At 44.0% G+C, this 11,260-nt stretch overlaps 2 protein-coding genes across 7 annotated transcripts in view; one reads left to right on the top strand and one right to left on the bottom strand.

Moving 5' to 3' along the window:
• Positions 1-11,260, top strand: part of WDR90 (WD repeat domain 90) — a 135,613-nt gene that overhangs the window by 75,005 nt on the left and 49,348 nt on the right. The window contains exon 1 of one of the 3 annotated variants that reach the window (XM_042480820.1): positions 10,238-10,569. The exons of 1 other annotated variant lie outside the window; for it this stretch is intronic. Coding sequence is in view for 1 of the 2 variants with exons in the window: in XM_042480819.1 (XP_042336753.1) it covers positions 10,886-10,889 (4 nt within the window). In the remaining variant the exon portion in view is untranslated. Of the gene's footprint in view, positions 1-10,237; positions 10,570-10,868; positions 10,890-11,260 lie in introns of those variants that run through there. One more of the 3 variants, XM_042480819.1, reaches the window with a different exon arrangement.
• Positions 3,882-11,260, bottom strand: part of LOC121937543 (adenine nucleotide translocase lysine N-methyltransferase-like) — a 10,641-nt gene continuing 3,262 nt past the window's right edge. The window contains exons 1-6 of one of the 4 annotated variants that reach the window (XM_042480824.1): positions 10,038-10,126; positions 9,715-9,869; positions 8,516-8,620; positions 7,719-7,859; positions 6,855-6,905; positions 3,882-4,307 (exon numbers count right to left, since the gene is read on the bottom strand). In XM_042480824.1, the coding sequence (XP_042336758.1) occupies positions 4,113-4,307; positions 6,855-6,905; positions 7,719-7,859; positions 8,516-8,620; positions 9,715-9,867 (645 nt within the window). In that variant the 5' untranslated portion in view covers positions 9,868-9,869; positions 10,038-10,126 and the 3' untranslated portion in view covers positions 3,882-4,112. Of the gene's footprint in view, positions 4,308-6,854; positions 6,906-7,718; positions 7,860-8,515; positions 8,621-9,714; positions 9,870-10,037; positions 10,127-11,260 lie in introns of those variants that run through there. The other 3 variants (XM_042480826.1, XM_042480825.1, XM_042480827.1) reach the window with 3 other exon arrangements.

Raw genomic sequence — 11,260 nt, 5'->3', positions numbered from 1 at the left:
TTTTTTCCTCCTTTAAAAAGTAAGCAGATTAACATCCCTCCCTTTCTTTTGTCCAGGGAGAGTGCCCTTAAGAGAAAGGCTGCCTGCCTTCCCTCCTTGCCTGCCTCCCTGGATCCCCTGCAGCAGCTTGCCTGAGTCGTGAGTGCTCCTGCAGCTGTGGAGGCATCCCTGCTTCTCTCCTTCCTTCCTTCCCTCGCTTGCTCCATGGGAGCAAAAAAGAGACGTCCTCCTCTGGGCTCTGCAGCATAAGGAGCCTGGAGGATTAGCAGTTTCTTCCCCTGTAAAAAGATGAGCAGAGATCCCCTTTTCCCCCAGAGAAGCCTCCCTTGCATGCAAGCCCAGCGCCTGGGAGATTTTCTTTTCCTGAGCTTGCGTGGCTCCAGTGAGTGTTTGATCCTTTTCCTTTCCTGGGGAAATCTCCCAGGCGCTGGGCTTCTCTTATTCCTTCCCCATTCTCTCTCTCTTCCTCCTCCTCCTCCAAACATTTGCTTGTAAAAACTTGCAATAAAAGTTAATAAAAGCTAAAAATATATATATGTGAATTTTTAAAAATTGTATCTCACTTGAAATTCGTGCATATTTTGGATTCCAAATAATCTTTAATTGATCTTTGGATATGCATTTTTGCACTTGCGACAGTGAGTCATGAAATAGATATTTGATTCGTAACAGTTGTTACATCTCCAGTCTGGAGTGCGTTTGTGATTCTGAGTGATATTGAATTCATTCTTGGTTCATAGAAATGCGCTGCTTGTGGACAGCCAGCACTTTGCATTCTTTCACCGAATGGATCAATAATCATATTTATTAAATCTTTATTCTCCTGCTGTAACGCCCTGTTGTCTTCAAACCAACGGTGTACGAGGCCTTCATAATGTCTGTGCATGAATTTTACCTTTTCTTCCAACTGAATAGCTATTGCCTTCCAATAGTTTATTTCATCTTCTGATTTTCTTTGTGGATTCATTGTATCAGTATGTCAGAATTGCTTGACTGTGACTGTGCTGTAAGATTTTCTTTCTTGACGCTGAATGAAGTGGATATTTGGTCTGATCTTATGCTTGCAGTGAAGCTTAAATATTTTATGGTCCGTTTATTTCATTTATATGCCACCTTTCTCCCAAATTGGGTACCCAGGTGGTCCAAGAAAGAGCTATACTCTTAACAAAATATCGGAATCGTGTCTTGGGCCAATTTGTTCATTATGTATTTGACCATGAGATTTCTGTTGACTATACCTCTTAAGTATTTGTTGGCAAAGAGTTGAAGACTAATGGTGGGAGATTACAGAAAGAAGAGATGAGGGGTTAGTTGTTGTGGGAAGCGCTGGAGTGAATACAGAGCTTGTCACTTCCATCCCTGGACTTTCAGAACAGTTTTTCTCCAAAATTGGTTCTCCAGATGTCTTGGACTTCAGCTCCCGGATTTCCTGATTGTTGGATCTGAAGTCCAAACACTTGGAGGACCAAAGTTTGGGAAACACTATGTTAGAACAAGGTGAGCAAAGTGCAGCTCCTGTGTCCTTTCCCAAATTGTAACTTTCTCTTTACACAAGGAGACCTCACCCACCCAATGGGAGCGTGGTGGAGACAATTTGGCCATGATTTTCACGTTTGTTTTTGAATCTTGGGTAGAGAGTTTATCCACAGCAGTTGTGGGAGCTCTGGAAGTTGCTTTCCCCTGCTTTTGAAAGCATTGCAACAACATTTTGCAGTCCTCAGTATACAACTGTGTGGACAAGGGCTGCGTGTCTTGCTTGTTCTTCAAGAAATGCCAACAAAGCTGCTTGAGGATCTAAATTCTCTTGTGGGTAAGACATTCAAGTTCATGTGGAATGAAACCTTGTTTTTCACATCACCTTCTTCTGTTGAATTTGACTGCTGAATGTGTGGATTCTTCCAGTACTTCAGCCGTAAGGTTCAAATGTTTGTGCCTTGCCAGATGGGGAAAGTGTGTTGGTGAAAAGGGACTCGGTTGCATATCCTGCTGTTTCAGCCGGCTTTGTTTTTTGTGCTTTACTGTTCAGATGATAGAAATGAGCATTTGAGCTCACAACTGCATCCTTTGTTTTCTGTAAGTTAGCAGCTTGGTTCTTAAGGTGTGTGTGAGGCCAGAGCAAGGGCTTCTATTGCTATCTGTCCAAATACATTGTGCAGCTATTCTATCTTTTACTCCTTAGCAGATTTTCTGTGGGATAAAGAAGAAGAAAAAATAACAGAAAAGGAAGTGGGGGCTGTAATTGAAAGTCTCATCTATCCCTTCCATCACATACTAAATTCCATAATAAAAAGTGTAATAAAACCAGAACCCATAATCCCTTGACCAGCTTTTACTGGTGGGCCATACAGATGTGAAATTGAAAGATCCCACATACACTTCTAGGATGGATTGCCCACAGGTAAATGTCTCACAGGCTAAACTTCCCATGTTTTGTTTCTTTGAGGGATCTGAGTAAATTTTGGGAGTGGGTAGATTTGTACTACGAACCCCAATTTCTGATCCTAATATACGCAGATAATATGTTGAGCTCAAGTGCCATATACATAAAGAGCCACAGGTGCTTTCTGCACTGGCATTTGGGACGTCCGGAGGCCTAGTACGGACTCCGTCCGTACAAGATGGCGCCGGCCCTTCTACATGGCCGGCGCCATCTTTGCATATCGGACGCTGAGCGTCCGTACGCGTCGCGCCGCTTGTGACGTAGTGAGCGCGCCCCTGGCGCCTCGCTACGTCGCAAACGCGACGGAAAAAGAAGCTCCATTTTGGAGCTTCTTTTTCGGTCCGCGCGGGAGTCGGGCCGTGTGAAGGCTCCGGCTCCCCCGCGGACCTACTGGCGGCGGCGGCAGAGCGCCGCAAAGCGGAGGTATGTACCCCGCCCCAGTCTCTGATTCTATTAGACTAGATTCCTCTTCCTTCTCGTTTGTTGTGTTTGGTGTTTGAGCCATTATACTGTGACATTTTCAAAGCAAAAAAAATAGGAATAATAATGTATTGATAGTTAATCATGTTGCACTGAGTATGGCAGAGGCTATCTTAAGGGCATTTTACTCGGAATTTACAAGTCATGTGTTTAGTTTCCCAATAGACTCGGAAGAGCTGCTAACATTACCCCTAAAGGATACCTGTCAGTATCCATAGGCATTAATATAGTGCCAACGATGACAAATCACTTTAGTGGCACTTAATGCCCGAGCTGCTGTCTGAAAAAGCCAATGGCTTTTTAATATATCGGCAGTGGTTCTTTTTCTTTCAAGAGACATTCATTCCTATTAGCAAAAAAGGGGGGTGGGTTGAAGTTCGACCACTATTTGCATGTTGGTAGTCAGTAAAAGTGATACAAAGGCTAAGTTTGGCAGTATCTCTGCCAGCGGCTGGATGTTATTAATGTACTTCTGTTTTCCATTTTGCTGTAACTTAAAATGAAAATAAATAATCAAAGAGTTGTTGTTTTACCTTACTAGCACTGGGGTGAGTCATCTTTGCTGAAAAGTTACTTTAAAAAAAGATAGTTACCATTGTAATTCTAACTCTCCAAAATTACTGCGGTTACACTTTTAAAGTTAATTTGCCATGATCGTTGTGTTTGCTCTGACATCAAACCCACGTGAACCAGGATACTACTTCCCAAAGCAGGCTGAGAAATGGTAACAACCATAGTTTTTGTGGCTTTTTCGGGCTCTGTGGCCATGTTTTAGAGGAGTTTGTTCCTGACATTTTGCCTGCATCTGTGGCTGGCATCTTCAGAGAATGTGATCTATGTAACAACCATCCATGCCAGTCTGCTTGGATTTTACATTCATCTTTCTTTGTTCTCGTGGTGGCCCACCTCCTTCCCAGGGTGGTTGTTAGAGCTTTGTTTGTGTCTATAAGCATCCACCGCCTTCAGAAAATAGCATTTTTATTTTACCAAAAACAACATAATGCTTTTGCATGCCATGCTACATGTGGAGCAAATAAGTGGCAACTGATGAGCTATCATCTATTGGCACTTGCCAGTACAGTGGTGGAAAGACAACCATCCGTCCTAAAGGCCGACAACTGAGGAAGAAAAGGCACTGTTTCTACTTCACACAACCATTTTTCCTGCACAACTCGCACTCTGGAGTAAGCTTTTACTCTTTTGCTGGACCTCCTCCTGCTGTGTCCTGTTTGGCTTGCCGTACGTCTTTGATGTTGTAGGCCCAGGCTCTTTCCAAACTCTCCCCAGCATCCCTGGAAGGTGTCCATGTGAAAGGGAAGCGGGCGGCCACAACACAGGCTTCGTCTGGGAGTTTGGAAAGCAGCTTTCTCTCCAGGAGAGGTACCTGCTGAGGAAGGTGAGCGTGTACTTTACACCAACATGGGCACAAGCTGCAAGAGTGGTTGGAAATGAATTTTGGTGGGGACAAAGTTTTGGTAGAAACAACAACCAGTTTGGTTCTCTATAACTGCAGACTGAAGCATGAACATTTGTCACCTAAAATTTCCATGGAAGTTTGCTGGGCATTCTTGAAACAATTGTGAAATTCGTGGGACATGTGAGATGGGCCTGTTTGAAGATGTATCATCCCAAGTGAGACCTTTCATCCAAATCAATATAGTTAATATATTAGGGATGTGATACGAGATACACTACTGTTTTCTGTATAAAATGGGTTAAGAGACCAAGACCTGTTGAGCTGCTGAACTTATAAAAATGGGTTCATGAATCGTCAGTTTGGCTTCATTTTTATGCGCCATTTGCAACAATGTCATGCTACAATCCCTAGCTTTTAGGCATAATATTTCCCCCCATGTTTCACTCAGTATCACATGGAGAGATCTTGGGCCTTTCTTTGGAGAATAAATTGGTACTGTTTTGTGTGACACAAAAGATATTTAAGCAAGACAGCATCCATAATCTACCTCATGTTGAAGATGCTGGACGTAGAAAGTGTGAAGTTATCAGGTTCACTAAATCAGCCCTTACTTTGCACATGGGATCTCAGTTCCATCTGCTTTTCTCCCTTCTGTATAAACTGGTTTGCTATGGCTGGACTATAATAAATCCTCTAACAGAAGGTCATTATACCATAAAGCAAGGACCAGGCCAATTCAACTAACTTGCATCCAGCTCGGTGTTTACGTTTCCCACCAGCATCAGGGTCAAGTAACGTTGGAATAATGAGTTTCAAACTGCAGCCTCTGCAGAAATGAGGCTGTACTTGCTTCTGGCTGACATTGCAGTCAGGGAAAGCCGACAGCTCAGCATCTGGCTGTGGTGAGTATATAGCAACAGAGTAAATGGGGCACACAGATGTGATGCCTCAGCAAGACTCTGCTGGGCAGTTCTAGGGTAAGTGCTGTTCTTTAGTAATGGACAAATTCTATTGTTGCCACCTGGTCCCAGGAGAGAAAATTAATGGAATTGCTGATGCTAGAGGAACACATTAAGAGAGTCTGTTAAATACCCTTTCGGTGCCAACATAGGGGTGAAACCAAAAGGTCTTATTCTGTGCTTGACTGTGAACAGCAAACTGGGCATGTTTCAAAAGTGTTTAGTTTTGATTGGAGTCACACCTTCCGATTAACTGGAGGACACATTAGCCTGATTTTGACTGGTGCACACCAACATGGCTCTTGTCCATCCAAGTGAGAGTGGGACCAGCATTAAAGGGCAATTGCTTTACCTTCTCCCTGCGGACATACTCAGGATGAAAGGGTAACACTGCCCCCATATCCTGAGTCAGACGATTACTTCATCTAAGCCAGTGCTCTATTTTGTGACAAGCTGTCTGTCTCTATCTCCCAACAAGAAAGGCTCAAGTGACAGCCTTTTTAAAGCATGCTATCCATTGCCTTTTTCAACAGAAAAGATCCAAGCCCTGAATCTGGGCTCATGGGAAGTGTATGCACTAGGAGAGTGGCTGTGGGCCCTCAAGAAACCAAGCAGAAAGCCACTTTGTATTAAGAGGAGAAGAAGAAGGGTAGTGGCGAGCCAGAAATTCAATTCATTCAGCTCAGTGTTATCTCCACTAACTGGCAGTGACTCTACAGACTCAGCTGAAGATTATTTAATTGGGGATTGATTCTGAGACATTTTGCATCGACAACTGATACTCTATCACTAAGCTCTAGCCTCATCTCATGAGGTTTGCAGAGCCAGCCTGGCATAATGGCTTGAATGTTGGACTACAACTCTGGAGAGACCAGGGTTTATCATAGAATCGTAGAGTTGGAAGAGACCACTAGGGCCATCCAGTCCAACCCCATTCTGCCATGCAGGAAATCCAAATCAAAGCATCCCTGACAGATGGCCATCCAGCCTCTGTTTAAAGACCTCCAAGGAAGGAGACTCCATCACCCTCCGAGGGAGTGCATTCCATTGTCGAACAGCCCTTACTGTCAGGAAGTTCCTCCTAATGTTCAGGTGGAATCTCTTTTCCTGGAGCTTGCATCCATTGTTCCGGGTTCTGTTCTCTGGAGCAGAAGAAAACAAGCTTGTTCCCTCCTCAATAGGACATCCCTTCAAATATTTAAACAGGGCGATCATATCACCTCTTAACCTTCTTTCTCCAGGCTATACATCCCCAGTTCCCTAAGTCGTTCCTCATAGGGCATGGTTTCCAGACCCTTCACCATTTTTGTCGCCCTCCTTTGGACACGCTCCAGTTTCTCAATGTTCTTTCTGAATTGTGGTGCCCAGTCCAGGTGGAGTCTGACCAAAGCAGAATAGAGTGGCACCATTACTTCTCTTGATCTAGCTGGGTTTGATGCCCAGCTCAGCCATGAAAACCACTGGGTGACCTTAGGCAAGTCACGTGCTGAAATTACTTAAGTAAATCTGGTTTTGCTTGGCTAGTACATGCTTGTTCAAGGCAAAAGGGTCTACTCACCACACTGGGTGCCAGAAACACTGTCAAATTGCTGCAGTCAGAGAGGTCTGCCTTCAAATAAAATGAATAAAATATAACTCAGACCAGTAAAATCGGTAACAATTTTAGTAACAACTCCAGTATCCAAAAAAAGTGACTGAAAACAGGGCAAACTAAAACTGGAAGTGCCCTATCTGTGTGCCCTGCTGCTGGTGTTGCCAAGGGGGGAAAATTGGCCCGGATTCCCTGGAACAGTTGCCCACCCCTGGCTTCAGATGCAAATTTGAAAAGAAATACTGTCATTTTAAATAGAAATAAAACATTTCTAACATTAAGGCCTGGCCTTATTACAGAACGGACCAGATGATCTGTGTGCTTACTTGGTCCTAATTTGTGAAGGGCAACTTCCTAGCCAGTGGACTATATCTTCTTAACATTCTTCGTCCATAGACCGGACTCCTTGGACTGGATGGCTTTTGAAACAGAAGGTTGACCCCTCGCAGCCCTTCAGAGAAGACTGTCTTTTGCAAAGCAGGACACATGAGCCTGCTACTGGTATACAGAGGCATGAATCAAGCTTATGCCTACACATGTCTCTTCGGTGAATGTGGAGGTTGTTATTCCCTTCTTCCTCTTTTCCAAAAGTCCCCTTCCTGAACTTTCATTGGTGTCAGGGATGGGAAAAAACATCTTCCAGGGTCCCATAGCCAGACCTGAAATGATTCCATCATCTGCTGAGGCTTCTGATGGCCCCCAGCAGATGATGTATTCATGCCTCATCCAGCCACAGGAACACAGACAATCCTCTGATCTTCTCAATGGATCCACAAGAGAACTACTCCACCCTTCCACCCTTCAGGCTTCTTCCCTACTAAAAGCAATTACCTTCCAAAAATCTTCTCTCCGGAAGAAAACCTTCCCATAGCACCCAGCCCGCCAGGCACGAAAGTGAGATAGTTGCCATAGCAGTCGATTGAGCTCATAGCCAACCACTGGCCTGAAACCTTGCTTGTAGGCCTCCAGTACCTAGAAACAGATCCAAACTCAGTCACGTTGTCTAGTACCTGCTTAGGCTATAGGGCTTGTGTGACCAGATTAGACTCTAGTCACGAACTCTGTGTCCCATCAATCGGCAATACACTCTAGAAGGACATAAGGGAGAGCCTTTTTTACTGCGGCACTCCAGCTATGGATAACCCTCCCCTTAAGAGGCCCAATTGGTGCCAATGTCGCCCACGTTCTGGTGCCCACTCCTGGCATAGATTAAATCTGTGGCCCTCATGATGTTGGACCTCCAGCTCACAACTTCTTTACCTTTGGTCATGCTAGCAGCATCTGAAAAGAGTTTGAAGTCCAACATCACTAGAAAGGCCACAAGCTTTCCACTCCTGGCAGAGACAATATATACTGGGCAGGACTGACCAGCGGTGTATCTCACCTTTTCAGTGACTTGCAGCTCTCCAGAGTCTGTTGGACTGCAACTCCCAGCAGCCCAATCCAGCATGGCCAGTGTTGAGGGCTCATTGGAGATGCAGTCCAGCAATATCCAGAAGCCTAGAGGTGGACTGCCACAGTTTATCTCAACCAAACGGAGCAGCAAGAGCTATAGGCACACCCACCCACTCTTGCAATGTGTAAATTGCTTTGGGAATACCATGCTCAAGCAATTCTGCCACGCTTACAATTCGGCCATCGCCTGACCCTAAATCCACCAGCTTGCCGGAGCGTCCCTTTAGCAGTGACATCATATTGCTCACTTGCTTGGCACTGGATGGTACAAATGGCACCTGAGTTAAAGGAAAGAGGCTGGTGAGCTTGGCAAAAAATCCCCCCTCCCCCAATAAACATGGATTTTCCTCTCAGGATATCTGTAGCATTCAATGGCTCAATTAAACCAAGCAGATTAGAAACATTTCCACAGATTTAGATGGTGAGCCCCCAAAACCCCAAAACAAAGCACATCGGAAGGCAGATTTCCATCCTTGATAGCTTTCTGCAAGCCAAATGATGCCAGGGGCAACTGGCAAAAAGGGAGAAGGATTAAAGCATGGTTTGCTGGTGCTTGCAAACATTCACTGAGAGTGTGATTGGCTTTGTTCCTCTTCTCCATGTGAAGAAGCAAAACCAGGAAAGGACTCAGTGGTATCATTCTTAAATTACACCCCCCATTCATTGCAACCCCACCATTTATTACATTTAATTCAATGATTTAGAATGACTGGCTTCCTGTTCGTGACATCTGTAAAATTTAAAGCCTCTCACGCCCAGATTCCCCATTGCAGTGTAATAGCCCTCCATTCCATTGATAGTGGAGAACAGAGGAGATCATAGAAGCACAGACGGGTATCATCTGAGCGTTTCACTGGATCTCAATGGAATATATCCTTGGGTCTGTATCTGACTATGGGACATGGCCATTTTTTGGCCAAACACTTCTCCAAATTCCCTAGTCTCCAACAGCCACAGAGTAGGCTATTGCGGTGCAATGGTGAGTTCTGTGGGTGATGATGGGGAGCCATAGCGCAGTTCTGCACAAGGAACCCCTACACTCCTCTTGATCATGTATGATTTCAGCCAATAACTGCAGGTGTTGTGAAAGCATTGTCTTAGAATAATAGTATCATAGAGTTGGAAGAGACCGCAAGGGCCATCCAGTCCAACCCCCTGCCATGCAGGAACTCCCAATCAAAGCATCCCCAATAGATGGCCATCCAGCCTCTGTTTAAAGACCTCTAAAGAAGAAGATGCCTCCTCCAGCTCCAGTACGTGTCTCCAGAAGAGGAGGCAACTCCCACAGAGGACATTCCCCATCATCACCTGGGGTTGGCTTGTTGCACCTACCCTCACCCGGCTCTGACTGTTTAAAGGATCAACTGGATACCTGTACAAACACCTTGCGGATGCCAAGTGCCAGGGATCCAGCCCATGCAGCATAGAGAACCAAGCCAGCGCCTGCTGCAGTCTGGAAAAGGTCCCAGTGGCTTCCCTTCCCATGCAGCTTTGTTGCCAGTTCTTCTAAATCATCCAGATCCATGCCTGCAAAGAATACAAAGAGACCGCACAAGTTAAGATACTCATTATGTGGCATCTTCCCCAGTCAGTTTTTGCTTGTATCCAAAGCAATGGGGGAAACACTAATGCAAAGAGCTATGAACGCAGAACAAATTGTTGTCTGAAAATGCCTTCCTCTGTAAGAAAACTTGCCAGTTATTCTGTTAGATCTTAGATCTTTATAATTTTCATCCCCAAATGGTCAAGCTGAAATACTTTTTGTAACCTAAGTGGAATTTACCCTGTGTTTGGGTCTATTAATGTTTAACAAAGGTTGCAAGGCCACCCTGTCAATGGGGAATTTGTTGCTGTGTAGTCTTCAAGTCATTTCCGATGTATGGCGACCCTAAAGTGAAGCTGCCACAGAGTTTTCTTGGCAAGATTTGTTCAGAGGCAATATATATTTGAGGCTGAGAGAGTGCAATACTTGCCCAAAGTTACCCATTGAGTTTCCATGCCTAAAAGTGAGGATCTCCTTGAGTCTTAGTCCAAGCAAGTACTAGAACTGTCCGGCTTTTAATAGTACATTACAATGCTGTGATTCCACTACCGTGGTTAGTACTTGGATGGGAGATTGTCAACAAATACTGGAGGCTCTGTTTCAGAGGAAGGGACTGGTAAAACCACCTCGGAGTCTTCTTTGCCTAAGAAAACCCCTATGAAACTCATGGGGATGCCATAATAGGTCAGTAACTGTTTTATAAACAGTTCTTTCTTTCTTGTAATTATGTGGATTAGTTTAAGGATGGGGCATAAGAGGATTTATGTATTGGTTTATGTATTTATTCATCTTATGTTGTAACCCGCCTCCATCCTTTTGGAGAGGCGGGATATAAATATTAAAATTATTACTGTTATTCTTATTATGAATAGGCAACTTGAAGACACACAAAGGGCCGTCCTAAAAGAAAGTGGGAGACAAGGAAAGACTACCAAAGTGCCAAAGAAAAAAGAAATTTGTGTTAAATCATGAGGAATAAAACAAAACCGAACCTTGACAAATGGGTAATCATGATCTTTATTAGGGTCAGATACACGTTCACAAAATGGGCCAACTTTAGAGTATGCCAGGAATTCGGACCGTTTTAATTGGTTTTTTATTTTGATGGGTCTGTGACCATAATATATATAGATATAGATATAGATTGTGTGTGTGTGTGTGTACACACACACACACACACACACACACCTATTTTATACACGTGTGCGCACACACACACACACCTCTATAAAGGCTTGTATGTATGTATTGGTTTTTAGCTACTTAAAGGTTTTTAAAGTGGCTTTTTAAATAATTAAAATAAAATAATAATAATAAATAATAATTTGTTTTATTTATATACCGCTATTTCAAAGATCATAGCGGTGAACAGCAA

Source organism: Sceloporus undulatus, chromosome 8 (assembly GCF_019175285.1).
Source record: "Sceloporus undulatus isolate JIND9_A2432 ecotype Alabama chromosome 8, SceUnd_v1.1, whole genome shotgun sequence".
NCBI classification, from domain to species: Eukaryota; Metazoa; Chordata; class Lepidosauria; order Squamata; family Phrynosomatidae; genus Sceloporus; species Sceloporus undulatus.
The sequence above is the reverse complement of the archived record's forward strand: the minus strand, read 5'-3'. Positions and strand labels throughout refer to the sequence as shown.